At 36.4% G+C, this 27,004-nt stretch overlaps 1 protein-coding gene across 1 annotated transcript in view; it reads left to right on the forward strand.

Annotated features, from left to right (window-relative positions):
* Nucleotides 1-27,004, forward strand: part of CACNA2D3 (calcium voltage-gated channel auxiliary subunit alpha2delta 3) — a 479,329-nt gene that overhangs the window by 205,523 nt on the left and 246,802 nt on the right. The window contains exons 6-9 of the mRNA XM_049826767.1: nt 1,643-1,774; nt 3,784-3,844; nt 3,937-4,087; nt 14,404-14,478. Of these exons, the coding sequence (XP_049682724.1) occupies nt 1,643-1,774; nt 3,784-3,844; nt 3,937-4,087; nt 14,404-14,478 (419 nt within the window). The remainder of the gene's footprint in view (nt 1-1,642; nt 1,775-3,783; nt 3,845-3,936; nt 4,088-14,403; nt 14,479-27,004) is intronic.

Here is a 27,004-nt window from a genome sequence, read left to right on the forward strand (position 1 = left end):
AAGACATGCAATTTCCATGTGAGGTCTGTAGGCCTGCAGTTTTGTACAGCGGATGTAATGTCTAAATGCTGAACAACGGATCAATATTTTGGGGTGCTGAAATAGGAGCATATTTTTACAGACTGATGATAGATCCCAGGATAGGCAGCCTTGACAGTTAATTTATGATGTCCTAATTACAACTTGCTATTGGAGTAACTGCAGACTTGGAAACAACTGGACAATGGATTTTGCTAGCGAGGCAAAACTAAAGCAGTACCGTTGGACTAGTGACATTGGTTAGATACGTGTCTGCTTGGACAGATTTTAAATGCATATTTCATCCTCTAGAGAAACAAGTAACTATACAAGACATGTTTTAAAGACAACATCTGTTTTGTTGACCTTGCTTTTTCAGCAGCCCATCTATGAAAACCTAAATATTTAGATGAAAGCAACATTCAAAGTTTTGTAGCTAATACATTTCCCTTTTTCTGCTGTTTTTCTTGATGAATGTAAGGAAAGATAACAATTCACCTTTTTTCCACTCCATTAAAATCACATTCTAAGTATTCTGAAATCAGCACAGCAACAATATTTTGCAAGCTAATGGAAGCATTATTTCCAATGCTTGAGTAAATGTTACTGTGTATTCATGTATGCACACTTTTACAAATGAAATAATACATCTGTGAATTTATTTCCATTTTTTCCTTTATGTTCTGCTGACTTCACATACAGATTGAATTGGGAATGTAGTATATCTTAATTGCTTCTCATCTTTCAAAATTCACAGTTTTAAATTGAGTAACTTTTTAAGATGTGTTCATTTATTTCTGATTTCTCACTATTGAACAAAATCTGCAGCTTAAAAACATACCTGGGCAGCCTGGGTTTTTAGGAATTGATAGATGGGGATGTTTTAAAAAGAAATAGTTTATTTTCAACATCAAGGATTTGCTTTGTATTTCTCTTTCTGTGGGAATTAAAAAAAATGAGGTAATTGTTGTGAAATCTGGGTCCAGTGTTTTCCAAATAACAGTGGTGTTTGTCATGGGATTTTGTGTTTGTATGTGTATCATAATAACATGATATAAAATAAAAGGTATTTCACTTTCTGTTCCCACACATAAACTTTCGGATATAGTGAGAATGGTCTTACCAAGTTGAAGATTAAAAGAAAAAAAAAAAAACAAAAAGCTATAAAGTGTTGCCATGAGACATTCCATGCATTTAGGAAAAGTAAATTGAGTAAAAAATCTATTATTAGATTAACACTTTTATGTTGACCAGAACAAGCGATACAGTACTTCCAGATAGATGGTCTAATGACCAATTTTAATTTATCTAAAAAATTTACCCCGGTGTCGGTTTTGTATTTTAACCATACTTTCATTATTTAAGTGTATCATTTATTTTGAATCATTTAATTGACAAAGGAAACTAAAAGATGTTCTGCAATAGTTTGCAGTCATTAGATTTTTTTGGTACTGAATAAGCTGAAGATCACAGAGTTCAAGGGATTCTGTTTAGGTAAAATCACTTTTCTCTGTTTGCTGTTGTGTTTTTTGTTGGTTTTTTTTTTTGTGGTTTTGTTTGGTTTTGGTTTTGGTTTTCTTTTGTTTTTGTTGTTGTTGTTGTTTGGTTGGTTTTCCCCCCACAGATCCAGCCATTGTAAATGGAGTTTATTGGTCAGAATCTTTAAATAAGGTGTTTGTTGATAATTTTGATCGTGACCCTTCTCTCATCTGGCAGTACTTTGGAAGTGCAAAAGGATTTTTCAGACAATATCCAGGTAAGAAGAATACAAATTCTTACTTAAAATACAATAAAGAATGCTATGGCTGCAAATTTCCACTGAGTACTGTCACAAATCATGACTTTCACAGATACTTGCATGTTTGATTTTACTTTATCAAGTTTTCAGAGAGAGATATTGCTAATCAGTGTTTTCAAAGTTCTGAGTTTTTTTCTACCAATTTTCATTTGGAGGTGAAGCCCCAAGGTAGCTTATGTACTCATAAATATGCCTATTCATATATACATATAAACACATATGAAAAGTAACTTCTAAATAGACTGTGGAGAAGGAGGAAAAAAGGATTAGACCTTTCATATAGTACTGAGCTCAGATAATGTGCTCTATTGATGCATAGAAAAAGACTTAATTGTAATTTATTATTCAGTTTTCAGTCTTCCACTTAACCTGACATCTTTACATTTAAAGATTTCAAAAATTTGTTTTAAAGTTTACTTTCACACCAGTTGTAATTAAATTCAGTTAGATCACTTGGATTATTTCTATAGAAATAGGTTAAAATATATATTGTTACCTATTAAGTTGTGTGTTTAATCATGTGCCAAATTTACTACATAATAAACAAACTAAAAAGTTAAATGAACCGATCCTCAGCTTCTGTAACTTTGGATCAGGTCCATAGTGGGAACTGTTCCTTTAGCTGATATGGTTTAGCAACCCATGTGTTTTTAAGTCTGATGTCTTGAGTTTACTGTGAGCAACTTTACTATCAGCCTGTGTGTCTGAAAGTGACGGAAAGTAATGGCTACGACGTCTGTGTTAGGTCTGGATTATAGTTCACTTCTCAAGCTCCATGATATTTCAAGGCTAGAAAAAATGTTAGTCCTTATTTTAAAGGCTGTTTCTCATTTTGTGCTAGCAAATGAGTGTAAAAAGCAGGAAGGATTGCCCTGTCAACTTTTTTTTTGGTTGATGATGTTTTTATCATGTTTTTTTTGACACACAACTGGTAGATATTAGCTCTTCATAGTGATGTGAGCAAAACATCAGGTGTATGACCTGTGAGTGAAGCTGTTAGTATAACAGGACCTGTTGAGATCAGCCATGGGTAGTAAGTGCTCAAGGTTTGAAAGGGAATTGGCAAGCATGTGATAAAGCTTGCCAGCACCAATGACCAAGTATGACAACACTTTAGTGACAGTACTATGATGACCATAGTAGGCTTAAAGTGGATTTTACCTCACAGTAGGCTAAAAAGGAGTGGAAAAAAAAAATTGTTTCTTGTCGTCTGTCCTGGTTTTAGCTGGGCTAGAGTTAATTGTCTTCCTAGTAGCTGGTACAGTGCTGTTATCGAGTTAGGTATGAGAAGAATGCTGGTAACGCTGATGTTTTGAGTTGTTGCTAAATCATGTTCAGTCTAAAGTCAAGGATTTTTCAGCTTCTGATGCCCAGCCAGCAAGAAGGCTGGAGGAGCACAAGAAGTTGGCACAGGACACAGCAAGGGCAGCTGACCCAAAGTGGCCAATGGGGTATTCCATACCATGTGATGTCACGTATACTATAGAAACTGGGGGGTGTGGGGACGGGGAGATCCCCACTCGGGGACTAACTGGACATTGATTGGCAGGTGATGAGCAATTGTGTGAGCAAAAGTGCATCATTCGTACATTCCAATCCTTTTATTATTACTATTGTCATTTTATTAGTGTTATTATTAGTTTCTTCTTTTCTGTTCTATTAAACCATTCTTATCTCAACTCATAAGTTTTACTACTTTTCCCGATTTTATCCCCCATCCCACTGGGTGTGTGCGGGGAAGCAAGTGAGTGGCTGCGTAGTGCTTAGTTGCTAGCTGGGGTTAAACCATGACATGGTCCTATTTTAATAAATTATTTTTTCCAGTATCTCCTACATAATACCGTTGCCTGTTAGATTAAAGTATGAAACTCCATTAAGTGCTACTTAGCCCCAATACCACAGACACATTTTGAACAGGGACTGTGGAAATGTAATTTAATCTTTTTATCTCTTTTTTTTTTAAACAGGAATTAAGTGGGAACCTGATGAGAATGGAGTCATTGCATTTGACTGCAGAAATAGAAAATGGTAGGCAATAGATGACTACCAGTGTTTAAGAAATTTGAAAGGAAGAGAAGTCCAGTATTTAAAAGAACAAGTTGTTTTGTCTTTTGTCTTAGGTACATCCAGGCAGCAACTTCTCCAAAAGATGTCGTAATTTTAGTAGATGTCAGTGGCAGTATGAAAGGGCTTCGCTTGACTATTGCAAAACAGACAGTTTCATCTATTTTGGATACCCTTGGAGATGATGACTTCTTCAATATAATTGCTGTGAGTGTCTCAGGATTTTTCTCCCTTTTTTTTCTTCCATCATTTGTTGCTATCTGTCAAGTTTTACATCACACAATACACTTGAAAAATGTTGCAGGCAGGTGATGGATATAAGATGACATCTGAACCAATGGGATAGACACTGTGGTTTTCCAATGCAAGCTTCTTCAGGTGACAGTGTTTTCAAACTGGTTTTCTATGACTTGCAATCTGAAACCCCTTAAACAAGTTGTCTTGATTTTGGGAGTTAAAAAGAATAGTAATCTCTTTTGTAGTTTGCCTGAAGTTTCTACATTACCTTAATTTTTAACTTTGAGTTGTGTCCCTGTACACCACCCCCCCTCCTTGCCCCCTCCCTTTTTTCCCCCTCCACACCTTCTGCAATACAGTGTAAACTGCAAAATGGTTAATACGTAAGAATTAATAGAATCAGATCTTAGCTTGTGCTGAAACTTGTAAGGCATGATAAAATGCCAGCATAGCTCCTCATTGCTCATGCTTTCTTCAGTGTGAACCTGAAAGGTATGTATGTGTAAGTTGTGCAGAGGTATTACTGGTGTTTAATAACAGTGATAAATTAGATCATCAGTAGTCCCTGTTACCTGTGTATGGTAGTTAGTTTTCTATGGTACATGTTTTAAATCTATGACAAGAGGCTAGTTTTACAGTATTTAAGAGTAGTAGGATTAATAATGTAGGTAAGGATGGCTTTAACAAGTCCAAAACTGACATCAGAACTACAGTTTGCTTGGGGGATGGTGGAGGGAGGGAGGAGGAATTGGTCATTTTATAAATTCTCCTTTGCTGATATTCTTTTGCTTATACATTATAAATACATGGTTTTATCCCATGCATAAATTCTAAAAATGTCTTTTTTTTTTTTTTTTTTTTTTTTTTTTTTTTACACAAGGGAAGTGCCCTTGGTATACTAAATGACCCCAGTGACACCAGTGCAAATCATTGAGGTTGTATGGAGAATGAAGTATATATGCCTGAAGTATATGTGCATTTACTGTATTTTTAACAGATAGAAAGCATTTAGTTCAGAATATCTTTCATATTAATCTCCTTGTATGATAATTGCATAATTAGTAGAAACTCATGTAGTAGAAAGACATAATTACATGGTATATCAAAAAAAGGTTTACTGTCCTTCAAAAAAATTGTGATTAACTGTAATCTAAATAACTTTTGTAAGCTGAAAGAACGTTTCAACTAAGTAATTATTAAGATGCCTGCCCAGCCATTTTTTAGTGTATCATCTCTGTGTTTATCAGTAGCTGTGACAGTTACTGTGAATGATGTAAGAAGAAAAAAGAAATTTTTTTAAAGCGAAGGTTTTTACTTTGGGAAAACCAAAAAGCTCATCTATAACAAAAAATGTAAAAATGTATGTAGCTAGAATCCAAACTAATCATTTTGCCTTAGTAGTACAGCAGAAATACCATGTAAATACTTCAAAAAAAGCAAGTATTAAATAACTAAATGTCATTTTTTTCAATTTAAACTTTAATTGACAATGAACTGAGCTGTCCATAAACCAGCATGGAGTCACAGAATTTTCACCTAATTTATTGCCAATTAACACAAACCTCTGATCACTGATTCGGGTATTCAGAAAAAGAACAAAACACCCAGTTGAGCTTTTCCTCCCCCTTGTCCAGGCCCAACTTCTGTCCAGCATCTTCCCCGCCCCAACCCCAGGCCCTGGTCTCAGCACCTCTCACCTTCGCTGCCGGTTTCAGTCCCCCCGCTTTCCTGGGTGAGGTGCTGGGCGGTGCAGAAGGTTGGGGTCCTGTCAGCAGCTCTGTGCTTATTAGTTTCTCACTGCCACTCTTTGCTGCTTGCTGGTTCTCCTCTGCTCTTTGTTTTTCTCTTTGGTGCGAGTCACCCATGGGCTGCAGTCCCCGAGGGCCGTCCCCACCTCAGCCTGGGATGCCCATGTCCGCAGTCCCTCAGGGCTGCCCCCACCCCGCTGTGGGCCACCTGCAGCCCACAGTGTCCAGAAGCACACCCCTTCCACCATGACACTTTTCCAGCCGTGTTTCCAAATGTTTCCGGCCCCGATGGCTTCTTCCTTAGCCTGCCTGGGCGGCCTCCTCAGGCCTGCTGCCGCAGTTCTGGTGCCTCACCGGTAGCTGAAACTGGTGTTGGTGCTGGCGGCAACCGGCTGTGACCGGCGCAGGGCAGTTCGTGGCCGTCTCTCACACAGGTTGCCACTGCAGCCCTCTCCTGCTTACACCTAATAAGTAGTTTGGTTAGTATAAGAATTTCTTAATATTTAGAAAGATACGTGGTTACTGTGGTAGTTACAGCATTTGTCTGAGGTAGTTTTTTCATCTGAAGGTTCTTTCCTCTCTATCATCTCTTTTAGCATGAATATATGTTTATTCTTGAAATAAGTAGAAATAGCAATGGAGAATGAGATTCTATTCTTACCAGCTCAGCTGTTTAATTTCATTAGGACACTGATGCTTTAGTTACTGCACAAATACGAACCTGAAATTAGTCACTGCATTGAAAGAGGTACTGCAGAAATGCAGGGGAAAACAAGGAGACCGTGACAGCAGTGACAATGAGTGGGTAAAGTGCTGTCCTGTCATCTTGAAGGTATATTGGCAGAATAGTTTTTAAAGAGTTTTGGACTGAGTGTCACAATACAATCCTTGCTGTCTCACAAGGCAAAAAAATAATAATGTAAAGCAAACGCAAAATTTGTTTGCTTGAAAATGTAACAAACCTGTAACAGAGACCAGTGCTGCGGAGAAGGGAGTGGACGTTTCACTGAGGAATGGCATAGGCAGACTCAGGCTGGATTATGGACTCCTTTTAAAATTTAGTGTTAGAGGAGGACATAGTGAGGGTACACAGTAAAACCAGGGTTACCGTGCTCTAAACGATCCGCAAAAATTACTTCTGAAGGACTGCTCTGAATAAGTGCCAGCAGGGTAAATGATCTTTGTCAAGACCAGAGAGGATGTTTCAGTGATCGAAACATGAGACAACAAAGCCCATGCAAGAGGCTTCTCAGTGTGAATGCACCGAAAATCCTATATAGTTTTATCTGTAGACAGATGTTTGAGTGAGATTATATCATACTGTCTATAATTTAGACATAGCCTGATGATGTGAAAGTGGTTTTCTTTGAAGGTAAGATATACATATGTCCATATAAGAAATCCCCTTTGTAACATAGATCTGTGCATATATAGCAAGTCTCCGTATCCAGAACTGGCCAGCTGTGTGGTGTGTGCAAATATAGGTCCACTGTGCCTAAATGTTGAAGCCTTACTCTTCACATAGCACACAGCTGATACTTGCTCACACCGATTGTTCTTCTGAAAGGCCTTTCCAAATTGTTGCTCTGTGAGGACTGCTGGACATCTGGAGGTCTGAGACAAATGGCCGAGTACCTCTTTCTCTTCCCAGACCAAGATTTGAGGTGGAATAAGAGCTTTATGTGGGAAATCTGGACAAACAATACACTTATTAGATGAAGGAAAAGTTTTGAGCCTGAGTGATTGTCAGGGTGGCTTTATTATGCACAGCGATTAATGGAACTAATACTTGCAACAGAAGACTTCTATGAGGAACTGGGTCAGGAATTATGAGTCAAATAAGTTAAGGAGTTCTCTCTCTGTCTCACAAGAGGGGAGAACCCTAAAGCATGTCTGCATTTTGAGACAAAAGAAGAGAAAGCAAAGAAAATTGTGATGAAAGATGTGAGAGAGGACTTACAGATGAGCAACAGTCAGAATGAAGCAAGTGGAAGGGTTATACAAGCAGATGAGAAACTTTTGTGTTTGTTACAGTAAGAAGGAAGACCACTTTAAAGTTAGCCAAAGGAGAACATGAGGTTAGAGAAGCTGGACTAGTGTAAGACAGGGCTCTGTTGACAGTGGGGGTCAAGTATGGAAAGGAATTGAGCATGGAGAAAATCAGTATCTATGTCCGTGAAAGAAGAGGAAACAGAATTTAGCAGGTGAAAAAGTGACGTCTGAAAAGTATTTGTGCAAAGTTTGTGGTTGTCAACTCTGGTAGGTTTTTTTATTCTCCCCTTACAATATTTCACTGTACAAAAAGTTTTAAAAGCTTGTCAATTTGCTTTTCAGGTTGTTATACATTTCAGCATTCCATACACAAAAAGACGTTTAGGATTCTCATTAACTGTAATGGGAGTTATGGTCACTACATACTAACATCATTAAAAGCTCAATTAGCACTTATAAAGATGCAGTAGGGTAGGGAACAAACAAACCAACCCACCAGCCAAGAACAAAACCCAAAAGCCACTAGCAGTACATTAGCTGGGTTGTTTCATATCCATTTGATTTTTCACTAAATATACTTTAAACTTTATAAGTATATATAGCAGAAAGCAGAATTCAGTGCAGACCTTTCCAGAGAATAAACACAAAAGGATAATGTTAAAAATAATTTTAGCTTTCATGGGTAGGTTGTTGCAAAGTCTATCTGAAATTGATGGACTGGATGATTGAATTGCAAAAAATTGTTGAAATACAAGAACGATTTTGTGCTGCTTATGCTAAAATTTAAGGTCAGTTCGCTGGTCCATGAACAGAGATGCCTGCAACAACAAGAGAAAAGGCATATTTTTCCAATTTACTTTGAAGTATAATTCCAAGTCATCCATTAAATTAACAATATCATCATAAAATGAGTATTAATTTTGCCAAATGCTGAAATTTTTTAAATGGTTTTATAAAAATGTAAACTCTACATTAAATTAACAAAATATTAACTGAGCCAAGAATGTTAAACTAATTTTAATGCTTTAGTCACACCATTTTAGCAAAATTGATTAGAATAAAAGTATTTGTTAATTCAAAGCACAGTAGTACAGTTCCCTGTTTTTAATTTGTAGAATTTTCTGTTGTAAATATTTCTGTGTAGTCTCTTCTTTGGAGTCCTTGTAGTCATACAGAATAGGTTATGGATAAACTTTCTTTTCGGCCTGCCTGAATAATCAGATTCTGTACAGCTAATGTGTGAGCAGGCTGAGAAAGAGAAAGGCAACCAATTGCGAACCTCCATGTGATTGCTCCAAGCAGTGGACTGTGCTTGTGTGCTACTTGTTGTGCATGGTAATGCTAGTGGAACTTTGGATATACCAATTCCTTTGGTTCCATTTGTGGATTGTTTTCACTGTTGGATCTTAGGTTGGGCTGTATTGGATATCTGAGTATGCCTAATATAGCGCGAAATCATTTATCTGTGTATTGTTGCACAACAAAATGTGAATTTAATTTGTTTCTGTGGACCTTACTCCAGACAGCTTAAATATGACAAAGGATAAATATGAAAAATGCTAAGGTAAGTGTAAACTACTTGTGTAGGTGTGCTAAAACCATATGTATCTCAAATTTTCCGAATATGAATAGTATCTGATTATACAATGAAGATCAGCAGTTGTCTACTATATATGGTTCCTCTCGGTTCAGATTTCAGCCCATTCATTTTATTTATGCCTGTTGTGCAAAGAAACAACTAGAGTGACAAAATACTCTGAACTAATAAAACAGATAAATGTAACTAAGTAAATAAAATAATAATAAAAATCAACATCATCAAATGTTTAAATTACAAGAGAATATTACAAGAGAGATGAAAGTAGACTGAGGTTTTAGAAGAGTTGCTCAGAAAGGAAGGTAATTGGTTTTTACTTCTCTCCCTCCCTCCTTTAGCAAAACACAGACTATTCTCAGCTATTGCATCACAGCTATCACAGCTATAACATGCAAAAATGTCATATGCCAGAGTATAGGGGTATGGGACTATGCAATGCTAGGAAATATAAGAAAAGAGTGTAATGCAAAAAGCAAAATGCAGGCTTTTACTGATGTAAATTAACAAGAGATCTATACTGGGTGTTGCTGGCAAAGTCAGCAGTTACTAATCAGCCTTTTGATTCAAGATCAGGAAGCTATTTCACTAAATACAAAATTTTAAATGTCATGGAAAAGCTGCAGAACTGAGTTCAAATTGCTGATAAGGTGGTGGGAAAGGGAGGAGCGGGATTTTTTCCCTTTTCCACTTGAAAGGTTTGGCACAGTTAAAAGAAAGGCACCACCAATAACACTGCAAAGCACCCTACCCTACGACAAGGACAAAGAAATCAAATATTTGCTATGAAGTACAAGTTGTGTATTTTACTAGAAGCTGACAGTTGTACTAAAGATCTTATCAAGTGGATATGCTAGTTTAAGCAGCAAACGCTGCTTGAATGCTCTCATGTGTTGCATCAGAATTCTACAGTTTCCATGGACTTAAGAGAGGCAGATGTTTGGTGTTTGGGGAATTTCTTTTGGAACTGAAATAATTTTGTCCAGTGAATTTTTCCATCTCTTCGTATCTTTTTTTAAAAAGGAAAAGAAAGTGTATACAATTAGCGAAGAGTATAAAAATTAAAATAGATCATAAAAATGCACCTGTGCAAGAATTCAAACCATCAGAAGCTGCTAGACATCTTTATACAAAGGTTTTTCCTACTATTGTGGTGAATGGAGTTAAGTCCAGTTGGTGGTGGGTCACGAATGGTGTTCCCCAGGGCTCAGTATTGAGGCCAGTTCTGTTTAATATCTTTATTAATGATCTGGAAGATGGGATCAAGGGCACCCTCAGTAAGTTTGCAGATGACACCAAGTTGGGAGGGAGGGTTGATCTCCTCAAGGGTAGGAAGGCTCTACAGAGAGATCTGGACAGGCTGGATCGATGGGCCGAGGCCAGTCAGTTGTATGAGGTTCAACAAGGCCAAGTGCCGGGTCCTGCGCTTCGGTCACAACAACGCCATGCAGCGCTACAGGCTTGGGGAAGAGTAGCTGGAGGCTGCCTGGTGGAAAAGGACTTGGGGGTGCTGGTTGACAGCCGGCTGAATATGAGCCAGCAGAGTGCCCAGGTGGCCAAGAAAGCCAACGGCACCCTGGCCTGCATCAGAAATAGTGTGGCCAGCAGGAGCAGGGTATTGATTATTCCCCTGTACTCGGCATTGGTGAGGCTGCACCTCGAGTCCTGTGTTCAGTTTTGGGCCCCTCACTACAGGAAAGACATGGAGGTGCTGGAGCGTGTCCAGAGAAGGGCAGCAAAGCTGGTGAAGGGCCTGGAGCACAAGTCTTATGAAGAGCGGCTGAGGGAACTAGGGATGTTTAGTCTGGAGAAAAGGAGGCTGAGGGGGGAGACCTTATCGCTCTCTACAACTGCCTGAAAAAAGGTTCTGGTGAGGTCAGTACTGGTCTCTTCTATCAAGTAACCTGTGATAGCATGAGAGGAAATGGCCTCAAGTTGTGCCAGGGGAGGTTTCCAGATGGGATAATAGGAAAAAATTCTTTACTGAAAGGGTTGTCAGACATTGGAATGGGCTGCCCAGGGAAGTGGTTGAGTCACGAGCCCTGCAGGTATTAAAAAAGCCCGTAGACAAGGCACTTCAGGACAGGGTTTAGTGGGCATGGTTGATGGTTGGACTTGATGGTCTTAAAGGTCTTTTCCAACCTAAATGATTCTATGCTTTGTATTGATACAGTAGAGGAAGAACTGCTACCAAACAGAATGCTTCCAGGTTATGTTTGTGATCCATAGAATACCATTACATAAAGTACTCATTGACGCACCTTGGCATAATCTAGTTTCTTTTGCCATACATAGCAGATTACTTAAAATATTTTTGATAGTAATAATCTCAAGGTGAATTAGATGCTACAAATGCAAATAGTGTCACAATTTGGCTGGGTTTCAGAAAGACGAATATCTATTTTTTCTTATGTTCATAGTGATAATGAAAGTGCTTTGTCCACATGCCATCTATGTAACTGTGCTGCTTATGTGAGAATGAACACTTTTTTTCATCCTTTTCTGAAGTAGGTTGATTCTGTTAAATGGGGCTGCTAGGGGACTTAAAGCACATACTCTGTGAAAATGCAGGCATCCTTTACACTATGCAACTGAATAACATTAAAGGCATAGTGGGAAGCTACTGGGGGTCTATCTGGGTTATGGTGCATCTAGCAGACACACAAGCTACATGTCTGTCAGAATAGCCTGATGATATGAGTTATTCAAAACAGTAGTTAAAATAAGCCTTATAGAAAACTAATTGACTGAAATTATGCTGCAAGGTCTGATAGAGTAGGAAGTTGTTTCATCTATTTAGTGGTGGTGATAGGCTTAGAAAAAAATTGTGGTACAGCATTAGGAAATTCTGAGTTTGCTTGCATGCAGATGTTTGAAACTGAGACCACGACTGAGAGACAGGTAGACTTTAGTATTTTATTGCATGTTGGCCAATTGGAGACACTATTCTTGGTATTATATGAAGAAAAATATGTATAATAATGTAGTTTCCAATGACAGCTACAGAAATCAAGCTAAGAACAGGCTTAAACAGAAAGTATATTGATTAAAGAACATGCTGAAAAAAACTGTGAAGGCAGGAAAAAGCTTGGGAGTAGGGGCTGCTGTACCAGTGTCACAGATTTTCAGTATTTTTTACAATAGAATCGAATATAGTATTGACTTTGGCCTATAGTAAGAGATGCTGTGTAGATTTGGTATTATTATTTTGCAATGACTGTCAGGAGATAGATTGGAAAGCAGTCTGAAGAGTGAAACTACAGGGCAAAGTACATTGTTTATCATATCAATAAACTTATGACACTGAGATGCACACAGGACACTCGCAGTGACTCCAAAGTGTTCTAGAAGTCTGCCTTGTTTTTCATATTACCTTTGGAACAATAGACATGTCCACAGGCTCTCATATATTGGAATAACATTGATGGGAATAAAATAATTAGGGAAGCATGCAAATCTGCTGCAGAAATTATGTGTAAATATCTTTTGAGCATTCTTGTTTGTTTCTATACAATGAACCATTTACTATGTTGATGCTGATGTGAATAGTCTGTATAACCAGCAATAGTAAGTGGAGTTACTCTGGGTTTCTGTTTACCTATAGCTGAGGACTGAGTCTAGCACAATGCCTCGAGAATAACTTGCAGTTCAAATTAAACACTCTTCCCTATGCAACAGTAATTATGTAATTATGAGTGTGGTGGGTAGTGCACTGTTAAAATGAATGAAGATGACAGGTGTCCAAAGTGGAACAGGTTGCTGGGGTCTATGGTTAAACGTGTGTGTAGAGAAAGGAGTGGTGTTAAATTGAAGAGAATAGAACAAAATCAGAGCTATAGGCAGATGGAGACAGCGAGAACTTTCAGTGACAGAGAACCTTGTCTAAGCAGCATTCTGTAGCAGGTCATTGTAAGGCTTTTTTTATTCCCGCTGAGGTGGAGGAAGAAGGGAGTAAATGCATATACTAATCTAATGAAATGTTTTTCTTGATTATTTTTGACTTGACTTAACTTGTCACCCTTCGTTGTTTACTATGGAAGTTCTGATGACTTAATGCCTATGAAAGGGTGAAACTGCTTAAAGCCTGAATGCAAAGGCCTTACAGTTTGATCTGTGATAACTTCTAGAGTAGATTAAATTAATGAGAGGAGGAATTAAGTTAAAACTCTATCTATACAACTAATGCAGACTTTTTGAAGGTACTTCTGTATTAACTTGACCTGTGTTGAAAGGTTTAAAAGATTTAAACAATCAAGTCCAATTTTCAATTAAATGACTTAAGTATCCATGAGTCTGCAAGATCTACTGACTGTAGATGAGTCTCAGTTTCTTTTAATGCTTAAGATGCTTCTGAAAATAGGACTGGGCTATCTAACTTACTTAGACCTTGCAAGATAAGCAGATAATTCTTTAAAGATCTGTCACAGCTTCATGACTTAGTGTATAATAAGCTACTCTGCTTGATTGAAATTCTGACTATTGTCAGACATGACCAGGATTGATTCAAGCTTACAGACTTTTTGGCATAGTTGTTGCACTATTAACCTTCCAAAAGGTTTACCAGTGCCTCAAATATTTGTCAGGACTCTTTTTATATGTAGCAAAGAACTGGGAGTTGTGACTGTGATGTATCAAACATAAGCTCTTAATACTACCCAGATTTCAACTTGAAGGATATTTATGCCAACTAGTGTATATAGTACCCATTAACTCCACCTGAGTGTTGGCATACATTCAATTAAATGCTCCTTTTAAGAAGTATAAGCCTCTGAAACATTAAGAATCATGTAAAAGGAAAAAAAAATACCACAGCCACTTTTTAAAAATGAACTGAATCCTTTTGTTCTTGCTTTATGTGCATGTTTCGCTGTAGTTCTAAATCATTAAATTAAATTGTATCTTTCAAAGCTTTTAATTAAATTTTTCATCATACTTTTTATTTCTCTCTATAGTATAATGAAGAACTTCACTATGTAGAGCCATGTCTGAATGGAACATTAGTTCAAGCAGACAGAGCCAACAAGGAGGTAAGGAATGAAAGTAACAGAACAGCAGAGAGATAGGATGCAGTGCGTAACAATGTGCTATAATGATCTTTTCCTAGTACAATGCATTCTGTTATTAGAATTTATTAATTATTCTCCTTATGCCATTTCAAAAGAATCTTATGTGACTCAGTAGGAAGAAAAAGAAATAATGTCCTAGTCAATAAATTTAATGGAAAAATACAGAAATCACTGAAAATATACTGTTAATACAGTTTAGTAATTACTTTAATTAAAATATTTCTGTTGCTTTAAATTGAACCATCATTCCGTTACCACAAATTACTGAGGAAGAGATTGCACACTCAAGTCAAACTAACACTAAATGGAAACAAAATCTCAAAACAAATGAAATCAAGTATAATACTGTGTGAATAAAAAAACCCCAAACCATCAGCATTCCAAACAGGTGTGTCAAAATAATAATGCATTCACTCAAGAAAGGTCTGTGAAAGTGTTCAAATTAATCACATCCTGCTGGCATTTTTCAGTTAAAAAAATTACAGTGATTTCGGTGAAAGTTGTATTTGAAGGGAGATTGCAGTATGAATCTACAGCTTGAAGTTTAGTTTATTGCCTGCCATCCAAATGCAGTTGCTCTGTGCAAGCGTTACTCCCTATGCAAGCATTACTCCATCACACTTCTTAGAAGGGTAAGGTAAGATTGTTTACGCCATGTAAAATTATGAAATAAGATAGTTGAAAAGTCCTGTGTTTCTTGTAGAGGGAAAGGCCTGTTAAAATAAGCCACTTGTGTTATAGAACTTCTTCCCTGCTAAAGCTTTCCATCTTCTTAAAATGATTTGTCCATGTATACTGAGTCTTTGTTATGGCTGGAGAGGGCAGCAGTCTTGCATCTTTCTTTAAATACTTCTCGTTTTTAACTAAAGGAAATCAGAAGAGTTTCAGCTCGGCACTGAATTGTGCTTAACATTTAGTGTGGTAGTTAATTTTTGCTGAAGAAGTCAATGAGGTGTTACAGGAAGTAGAAAACATTGCTCTGAAAACACACTTGAAGTGTGTCACTGTTAGGTATTTTTATGTATACCAGGAAAAAATGAATTTGACCTTGTTATGCTGAACTTTACTCCATTGTATTATTTACATGAGTTCTTTCCATTTTACCTACACATACACTTACGTTCTACAGGAATTATTCTTCATGGACTGCTTCCTTAATGTACTTGATGTTCTCCACTGTTGATTCTTAGATTATCTAAATATTTGGTTACTATGTGGAATGACATGGACTGTTTCTAATCATTTAGTATTGAAGACCCTTATTTGTGAACTGTGATGCAGTTTTCTGAATGAGCACTTTATTGTGGGTGCATCTAATGAGCCATATGAAAGCTGTGCATGTTCTAGACTTAAAACTAAAGATTCAACTATATTGTCCAGATGTACTGTCTGGAATTAATCCTACTGTTAACCTTTCCATCACTCTGCAACTGATCAAAATGCAGATTACTAGACACCCATATGTTACTTAATGTCAGATTCATTTTAATTTAATTGATCAAAAAGTTTTTATGCCACCCAGATGATGCTCAGATTTTATGGACAGTACTCAATTATTCAAAATAGCTAAGTACAATTTCATATTTTGTTCTTCAGAGTAAGCTTCAATATAGTTTCTAGTTAGCTAAATTATTATTTTATTATTATTATTTCTGGAATCACTTTGAGCTTTATTTTGCCTATAAAGTGAATAATTCATCCAAGGTTTCAGAGAATAATGAAATATGACCTTTTTTCCTGTTATTCATATTAGTGAGCTAGTTATTCTTTCCTTGAAAGGCCAGAACTAGAGAATAAGCTTGAAATAGGTAGAATGTAATAGTTCCATGTATTTTTATATACTATGACTTTGTCAGTCTTCATTTGTTTCTTAACCTCTGTGAATTTATAGGTTCTTATTTTTTTCTAGTTTGTGTAATGAAGTTAACAATTTATTTGACCAAACACTGGAATGCACAAAAGTGCCATTGTCCTGAGTATAGCTCAGAGTATAAAGGAAATATCTTCAAGGAGATGAACAACCATCATTTACCATTGTAAATGAGTAGTTCAGTTATCATGCTTCTGAATTTATAGTTACAAACAGCTTCCTGAATTGTCTGATATTGTTATAAGATCTGATACTGTGTGATTTGAATACACCAGCACAGCAAAATTACCCGGGGGCCTCATCAAAAAGTTACTGAATTTCCTAGAAAAGTTTCTCTTGAATTCATAGTCTTTTGGTCAAGTCCATAGAAAAATCATGTCTTAAAACTTTGTTACTATGCACATTCCAAAACTGGTCAAGAGCTATCAGAGTAATTAGCTGTGTTTTGGAAATCATCATAAAAATTCTATCATTTAGGCTGTTACTTTCATTTCTGTGAGTCTGACACATGTACCAGGCTTCTCCTGTAGTTTTTTTTCTGTGTAATTGCCAAGTGTCCATTGTAATATCAGATGAAAGTAGATGAAATTACACTTTCTCAACCAGTTTTACAAAGTAGATACTCCTTTGCATGTTCACTGGTAATAATAGCTCTTTCTTTTGGTAATTAAAGGATAAAACAGAAACAAGAAAAATATCACAACAAACACTGTAATATGTATTTTTCCAAACAGCCATTATTAACTTATAACCATAAGTTTCTGCATTGGCAAAGTAGAGCAGGTGATTGACAGGCAATGTTTTAAAAGATATGCTATTGTTTCAGTTTATATGTGTATACATATGCCTGATATTTTGGAAGGTCAACATAAGTCTGAAGACGTAACGATATATTCCTTCCAGAAATTTCTATTCTTTATCTTTTAATGTCAAATATTCTCCTCAATTGAATGGGGGCAAGTATGACCACATCTGTTACTACCAGTATAAGCTCCATTAGCACCAAAATAAATACAAGCATTTTAAAATACATTAGAATGTTTTCTCTTTATCTAGCAAATATCTATTCCCATATGCTAACTTTAAACAGAAACAATTAGAAATTGCTGTAATGATATTTTACATTGCTATAGTTTTCCCTTATGTGGAAAGAAGAGATGTATGTTGCTGACGATTGCAGGGACTGAATATTTAATGGTTCACTCTACCACTCTTTTATATTGCTATATATACATTTGACCTTACTAAGGACAGGTATTTCTTAATGCAGCATTTGTTGCTGGAAGCATGCATAAAGCCAGTTTTACTAAGCTATTTATTTATGCTGAGTAAACTTTAAGTTCTACCATTTTGGCAGTATATTTCTCTCTCTCTTTTTTTTTTTTTTTAAACTATAATATGTGAGGGCCAATATCAAAAATTCCCATCAAATGACCCTTAAAAAAAATAAAATCCCCCCAACACACACACACACACCAGTTCTTGCTAACTGTATCTTGCTATGTTGATCTGACATCACATGTAGCAAATAAACACAGTTCTTAGAAGCAGAGATAAGAAATTACTTTGAAATGTTTGACTGGAGCTTTTTATCTCAGGAGGAAAGCAGCTGTTTCAATAACTCCAAATGAAAATTGCTTTCACAGGATCAGTACCCCAGTCTACATTTGCCTTGAAAGTATTTATTGAAGAACTACTATGCTGTCTTTATATAAGGCTCAGATGTTTTCAAATGGAATCTTTCTACTCTAAGAATGTCACTTTTAAACATGCTGAATGTCTTTCTTTGAATCAAGTTTTATTTAATCTCTAAACTTTAACAAAACAAAGAAATAGAAAAAGAAAATATAGCAGATTAGGCTACCTTATCACTTGCACTTCATTTATAGTGAGCTAAGGGGCAAACCAGCTTCTCAGTAGAATAGGGTTTAGGGTTAAATTATACTAACTTGGGGCAGATGGGCCAGAGCTGAACTTGGGGAGAGATCAGATCTTCTTTTTTTGAGGAGGGCTGAGTGTGGTGGTTGCTTCTGCTGAGAGGGTTCCATTCTGCCAGCACAGACACTGCCCTGCTCATCCTGACCTCTTGCACAGCTGCAGTAGCAGCCAGCCTGGCTTTCCAAGATGTAGGCATAAGTAAAATAGTTTGGTTTGCCACCCGCAGCAGTCTGGGGCCTCAGGCAGTTGGGCTACAGCCAAAGCCTATTCTGTTCCCATGCACAGCCTGTCTAGGTAATATGAAACCTGGGAGCATCTTCAGGGAATGGAGCATGAGGATTTTTTTTTTTTTTTTTGGTAGGCTACAGGAAACTGCTTCAGCCTTAGGGCTTATAGCAGCCTGGGAAATGAGTGCTTCTTAATGGTGTTGGTACTGAATATTCAATGGGATTACGGGTAGCAAATGAACATGCTCTCTCACATTCAAGTATGGGTTGCAGAAATTCTTCTCCGTAATGGGCAGGGAATGTAACAGACTTCCAAAGCACCAGACTTTCAGAAAATCCAATTAGTCTTAAAAAAAAAAAAAAAAAAAAAAAAAAAAAAAAAAGCTATCTGGTGTCTGGTTTACACATTTTCTCAGTGAAACAGTTTGACTCTTGCTTTCCCCCCATCTCTTCTTTAGTGGGGAGGGAAACAGTATTGTAAACCCAGTGTTAGTTCCACACATTGGCTGTAGACCACTTACTATTATTTTCTGGACCACAGTGTGGGAACTACTTACCTAAAAGAAAAAAAATCCACTCTTGTTAAAGTATGAAAAAGCATTTAAAGCACTGTAACCATCTTATATCCACTCATCGATGACATTCTCCCTTGAGTAATTGGCTGAGTTTTCTGTTCCAAGTGTCAGGGAAGATATTATAAAGTCCACATTCCCCTGCTCCTCCCACGCCCCCCCAACCCTTGCCCTGGCCATTTTTCTCTTTCAAGTAGGAATGTGGGCCTGACACTAGAGAAAATCTGTACAAAGCACATCCAGAGCAAGGACGTTGCATTTCTCTTTGAGCGACAACCCGGTTGTACTGATGAAGCTGCATTCATTTCCTCTGCAATATGCAATCTGTATTCTGGTTGCATCTTTACTTAAATTATGATTTCTCTACCCCTGTGGTTAATATTTTAGGTGTCTGTTTTCACAGCCACTTTAGTAAGGAGTGACAAGTTAGATTTATTTATTAATTTATATGGTGTAGGAGCCCAAGTTAGCCAAAGATTCTTGATCGTGCATTGTTTTGTTAAGTAAAGATAGTTAAACAGAAAAGAAAATGTAGCATGAGTACTTTTACCTTTGCAGCTTTCAATTTAGCCAAAGGCATGTTTTGAAGATTGGTACAGCAGATTTCATAGTGATTGGTGTAGTGAAGGCAGGATTTTTTTATTTTTTTTTTTTGGTTTTTTTGAACAAGCCTCATAATACCTATAGGGGTTACTTGATCAAGATCACTCCTTGATTAAAGCACTGATAAATATCTGTCTGGTGCTTTACAGTAGATTGTTAAAAGGCATCAAATAAGTTTAATGTAATTAAGCATTTAAACATTTAATATATTCATGCATTTTTATTATGGGAAAGGAATGAAGGTTGGAGAAAACAGGTTTTTCAGCCCTGAATTTCCAGCATGTTGATCAAGTAACATGCTTTTCTTTAAGAAAATGTGAGGATACATTGAAAGAAATGATGATTCTAAGCATCTAACCTGTTCCCTCCCAGCTTCAAGAACAGCAAAGTAATGCAGTCTTGAGTTGTAAATCTTCATTTAACTTTATTTTCTTTTACTGCGAGCAACAACCTACAAGGAAGAGATGCTAGTATAATATGTTTAGAAATTTCCAGAGGTTTTGATCAAGGTTTTTTTTTTTTCTGTAAAAGATGTGTTATGTGTGACTTTTTAGTGAGGATCTAATTGCACATTGAATTTCTGTCAGATACAACTTCAGAAGGCATACTGCTTTTGAGAAACCTTATTGAATCAAGTCTGGTTTATGTATTTATAAAAGACAAATTTAAACTTCAAATGTGTCAGACTGATGTGTGTGGTGTTAATATATGTGCCAACAGCTTTACTAAGATACAAACTAGGCATCCCAGTACTAGATTTCTTCCAACATACGGTGTTTCTACTTTCATTTTTACAATAGGGGAATACAGTAATTTGTTTTAGGAATAATTATAATTTCAGGTGATATGACAGGCATCAAGTTGCATCCACTTATTTCTATAATTTTTCATAGCCTAGCATTTGACATTAAATTTTTATGTTGGCAGATTCCTGCATTGAAGGTTCAGTTTAGATATGTGGAGACATATTCTCAGAATGTTGTAAGCTATCCCTAATTTGCAAAACTTGCTTCAAGTTTCATTTATCACAAAAATGAAATCTATAATTACATTGGGTAGCATAAATGAGGTTGAAATTAATCTGTGATCCTAAATATGGTTTAGTAATATAAAATATGTAACATATATTTGAATTTTACCAGACTAATTTATAATTTGGCATCAGCATTAAACAGCTGCTACCTTGAAGTGTATCAATTTGCTATACACAAATTTAAAAAAGAGTGGGAAATAGTTCAGACACTATTCTGTCACCGTCTGCACTTTCTCCACAAATTACAAACATGTGGAACTGCCTATTTTAATACTAGTTTTCTTGGGCCAAGAGGTTTTCATCTTTGAGAAACTCCATGTTACAATTTACCTACCCCAAAGGAATCGGATGACAATCTGATTTAATGTAACTCCAGATTTAAAGTAACAATATTACAATATACATTCCTCTTTTATATGTTGTTTTAATGTACTATATATGGATTGAGGACATTTCTCTGTAAATGTTTCCAGATGAAATATATCATCTTCTAGATGCACAGATAGGCACAGTAACTCCAAACTAAATCAAGAACTTACCCCTGTGTAAATTAGAATGACAAAAATAGGCAGATGTAGTATATACCTTCCAATGAGCTTTTACTTTTATATGCAATTACCAGAAATTAAATAACCAGAAGACTGATTCAGCAATGAAGCTGAGTGAAATTGCCAATAAGAGGTTGGTAAACACAATTTTTGCATATTGAATTTTATTTAAGCAAATTACTTAGGTGTATAGTTATCTGTCCATCTCGGTCAGATCTCCAAAAAGATTGTGGACTGCATTACTTAGCTGTTAAAAAAACAAAAACGTAAAGTTTCACTGAAATCTACCTTTTTTAAAACTGGCTAGCCGTTACAGACCCTGAAAACTTTCAGCTAGCCCCAGACCATTGAAATTTGGTCTGAAGTTTTCTATTGCAGCCCCAGGCAACAAATCTACTTAACAAGAATTTGTTTTTAATCTGAGTATATTGAATCTTGAGCTCTTTGTTCAGCATTGTTTTCAGGATTGTTTTCCTGGAAAAAATCCAGTCTACCAAGACAACGTGCCAGGGAATGCAAGTGGTTGGTTAATCACCACCGGCAAGCTAACCTGTAGTTGCCCTGGCAATGGATTTTAAATGGGATGATGCTTAAATGCATTTTGCAGATGTGAATGCACATTTATCAACTGTTAGTACATGTGTGTAAACTTCCCTGTGACACATCAGTAAACATCACTCTCCCACCTCCCACATATGCTTTCTGATTGTTGTGTGGGTTTTTGTTGGTTTTGGTGTTTTTTCCCCCCACTGGTTTTTATGCTGATGTAGTTCATCTTCACAAATCTGATAAGTCTTTGCCATGTATGTCTCAGGAACATTTGGAGTTACAGCATGCATGGATGAATATGTGAACTAATACTGGAAGAAGTAAAGACTTGCACTAAAACTGACAGAGAAATCAGGAGGAATGTTGAACCTGTTAACAATGCTATTCTGTAGGAAGCTCACCCTCGTCAAACAATTAATAGCAAATATAGTTTTCCAGTGTAACTGTATAAACTCTGCTGCATGTATCAGTTGTGAATTGTTGCTTCCCTCTTTAGAATCAGTGGAAAATGTTTTATTCATGTATGCTTAGACTTGAATCCATGGTCCTGTAACCTCATCTAGTTTGGGAATTCCTACTCACCATGAATAGTACCTGATTTTTGGTAATCACAAGTAAGCTGTAATAAAATTTATCCCAGGGTACTGGGACTACTGTGTAGCGTATTGCCTTAATGAGAAAGAAATAAAAACTTTGCTGGTTGTAATAAAAATGCTGACAACTCTGTAAATGGAAAGTTGGGCATAACTCAAGTAACTAATTCAGAAGCCCTAAAATAGAAAAAAAAGAGGCTGGTTTAGCTAAGTAAGTAGGAAGATGAGAGATGGGGACTTGATTTAGTCAGAAGTTTACAACAGTAAACTCACTACCAGTGTACTTCCATTGTGTCAGTGGTAGAGAAATAGAATATAAAGGCAAACAGGTTTTCAGGTCTTCCTGAAAAAGGATCTACTATAAGCCATAGCAAGCTGAACTTATTGGGTGTTGTATTTCTATTTGTGAGGTTTCAGGTGGTGTCCTCATGCTAAGATGCATTAAAACAGCCTGTGAAGTCTTGTAGACTGTGTACCAATTAAAACTTGGGCCAAGCATGCCACTATTGTGACTAGTTTTGTCGGGAAACTAGGGAAAAATCCATCAGTGAAATTCTGCAAATATTTGCTATGGTAAAAAGAAGCTATAACAAAATACGAATGCCAGTCATTAGGGAGTATTACATTAGCTGACAACGTGTCTGCTGCTCTTGTATATGTCTGAGATGGCATGTTTGTTACAGCACTTACCTGGCATTTGAGAATTGGAACTCAGTTCTCTGCTTGAATGTATCATTACTTGCTTTCAGATGTGTTTGTTTCCTTAGATGTTGAATGAGGATGGCTGTACTTTTTTCTTCTCCTTTCTTTTTTCTTGTTTAAAAAGAGTAAAACCTTGAAGGTTATGGAGCCCCAAAAGTTTCCCTGACTGTTGCACAGACATGGGACTCATTTGTTAGGAGAGTGACCAGGTTCTGTTCGCTTCCAGAATGTAAAAATTTGTCATCTTGTTGTGATTATAGATACCAGTCAGCTTTTGTAATCTCAGAAAGTAAACCTTGTGAAGCCATTAGAACAACATACAAGATAAGAGACCAATAAAAAGAGACACCTTGGAATTTCTTCAGAATTGCCTCCAAATCAGTAAATTATTCTTCAGCTTTACTATGGGCTAGATAAACCAGTGTGTCATTTTAGCTACAAAGTTGGGACATTCTGCCATAAAGGAAAAATTCAGTTTTCAATTTTCTGGCCTTCATCGCAGAAGAGTTTTTAAATTGCCTGCAATGACCTGAAATTAAGAAAGGAACATCAGATTCTCACCTGTATTCAGACGGCCCCCTCTACTTCCCTAAATTCTTCTGTGTTCTGAATCATGAAAAAGTGTTCTGAATCTTTGCAAAATCATACATGTCATCTCCCAAGCACTGATTTGTTGAAATAAATTACTTAACTTGAATTATTTAAATGTATTAACTATTAAACCCTAATAAACCAGAAGTAGGAAATTGAAAAAAGAAGTAACAGAAATATGACTTGCTATCATATTTTGCCAGTGAATTTTACCCTAATCTCTGAAATCTGAAAATTTAATGTAATCATCTAACCAAGTATGGTCCAAAATCCCTACAATTGTTGATGAAGCTGTGAGGCTAGAAAAGGTGAATACACCTGGGTGTACCAAAAAACGTTTTCAATAATCTCATTATAAGAGAAACTCCAAGTTCAATCATGATAGATGTTCACGAATTTATACTCTTGCTCAGTTATGCCAAAGCCATAGGCAACAATGGTGTGATTTTAGTATTCTGTATAACTGTCCCATGAAGCATAGAATATGAAGACCATTAAAGTTATTTCTATGTTCTTCCTCGTTTAGGTTCTGAAATAGTCCAAGTCAAGTTGGGCCACCTGATTTTTAAGTAGAAATTGGCACGTGAATATTATTTTCATCTTTGGAAAAACAGTGTCAGTATACCCCAGTTGTTCTTCAAATAGGCATATTTGTAACTCTACCTAGGACAAGAACCCATTTCCTGACTCTAGGTCCGTCAACTGTATTTGTTGGTTTGTTTCTGACTTGGAGGGTCCTAACAACCTCTGCACAGTTTAAAAAGAAAAAGAGACAACCTTTTTGATTTGCATATGTAGATTATTATCAGATGTTAGGATCACTGGGACTTTCTGGTTTTGACAAATGATAGTGTTTATAAACAGACAAAATGAGCAGCATGCAAGGGTACAGGACCAAGTGTATGCTTCACCAATGTTCTGGTTTGAACCCTTGTAGATATATGCAGAGACTGTGTCCTGGCTGACATGCACAAGTGGATTTGTATCCTCACTCTCTTCAGCTCATGTTTTTCAGCCACTTCTAAATGGATCATAGATACCTCCACAGATGAACACATCTATGCTTCCTCCCTGTAATAAAGACACAGCTTCTTCTGTTGAGCTCTGGCCTTATAATTTTGTAATCAGACATCAGAGTCTGATTGTCATAATTGTGTGCCTAATTAGCATTCAGAATTACCAAGATTATGCATGTCAATTAGGTATTTGATTCCACAATTAGATATTGCGCATTCTGGTAACTGCACATGAAAATTAGGCATACAGTTGCATGTGAATTTTTGTGCACACAGTTGGACAGATATCAAATTCAAACTCTAGGAAATTGAGATATTAATCTACAGGGGCTCCCAATAGGACAGTAAAGAGAATCTGAGATGAACCAATTTTATTTCTTGTGCAGTTTATTACTAAAAAGAGGTATTTAAGATGTAAAGATTAAAAGATGCTTTTTGACTCATTAAGAGCAGGAGACTCCCGCCTTCTGGGATCTGTTTGATTTCTGAAAGTTATTGAAAGTGGAATTGAGGTGTGTTTAACTCATTCCAAAACCACTTATTCTTTTTCTTTAAATTGCTGTTTCAGTGGTTAATGTCTTGCCCTGACATTTTTTCACTCCTACTAGGTTTGAAATATACTTTCCTGTTTTGCGGTGCTTTTACAAGGGATGAAATAATTGAGTGGCAGTTGGAGACGTGGGCAAGTTGTAGAGAAATTTTGAGAGGCATACTAGTTTGAAACTTTGGTTTTCTCATACACAAAGAATACAATGCTTTTAAAAATGCCTTTTCCAGTAACAAAGTGGGCACTATAGCATGACTGGCAGGGCATTGCTGTACTGACTGGACACATGAAATGGGAAAAAAATGAGCGTTTGGAGATTTGGATTTTTTTCTTAAAGATTTTCCTTAAAACAACAGCATGACAGATAAGAGTTTTATCAGTAGTATGCCCTTTGAAGTCATAGTAAGGTACCACTCTTTGAGAGGGTGCAAAACCAGTCTCTATGAAAGTACAACAGTACGTTTTGATGGTTTAATAATAAACAGCCTTAGCTAGATGTAGAGTGAACAGTCTGAGGAAGCTATTCTTTCTGCTGCCTATAAAATGAAACATGATTTCTTTTGGCATGGATCCAATTAACGCCACACATCCAGGGCATCTGGTGTGATAAAAAGGGAAACAAAGAAATGTTACTTTGAATGTTGTTACGTGATTTCTCCACTGGACATGCAAAGGGCTGAAATTCTCAAAAAAAAAAAAACCCAAAGAAGAGATAGAGAATGGAGTTGGTTTAAAAAACAAATCAAAAACCCCCATAAACACCCTCCAGACAAACAAAGATCAAACCACACATGCATTTTAGTTATTTAATCCTTTTGCAGAATCACCTTGTAGCATCTGTTCACTGTGACGCCTGGAGGCAGAAAACATTGATTTGTTAAAATTCATAGTGCGTGAAATCGATTTTTAACATTTTTACCATTTTGTGTCAAACGTCACTATTATATTTCTTCATATATGAACTGTGTATTTTTCAGAACCTGTATATATGTACACCTATGGCAAGAGAAAATATTTGTTCTCCTGACAGATCATGTGACCTGAATTATACACTAGAGATGATACTGTTTACTAGTAATTTTTTGTAATCTGCTTATGCTGTATGTTCATACTTGATAACGTATATGGATTGTAATAAACATTCCACTGTACTTGTCTCTGAAATATTCAGATATTTTATAAAATATTGGGTTTTTAATACCAAAATAATTCTAGTTTAATTATGAAGCAGTAATGTATTCAGAAGAGAAATGTGATTTATAATAAATATTTATTTTAACATATCTGATTTATGAAAAGGTAAGATTAGAAACTTATTTCCAATATGAAAATTTGGCTTTATCGATTTTCAGAGCACTCCTCTGTTTCAGGGTGAATCCCTGTGTTAGTAGGGAAGCATCTGTGGTAACTGTAAACTAACCTTAGTGCAATGTGTCTGGAAGAGATGGGCTGTGAGCACAGGGCTGCTTCAGTAGCTTGAAAAGGTCTAGTCAACACATAACTGATGTTATGAAATTGTTTTTGACATTGAAACAATAGTAAACTGCTCGCTTTCCATATTTTTTTAACTGTTAATGACACTTTCTATTTAAAAATATCAGCTGTATGTAAAACTGGTTTTGCTAAGATGTTTCCTGGAGAATTTTATGAACATGATCTATTTTAGTTCTTAAAGAATTCCGATTAATTATTTTAAAT

This window comes from Accipiter gentilis, chromosome 23 (genome assembly GCF_929443795.1).
Source record: "Accipiter gentilis chromosome 23, bAccGen1.1, whole genome shotgun sequence".
NCBI classification, from domain to species: domain Eukaryota; kingdom Metazoa; phylum Chordata; class Aves; order Accipitriformes; family Accipitridae; genus Astur; species Astur gentilis.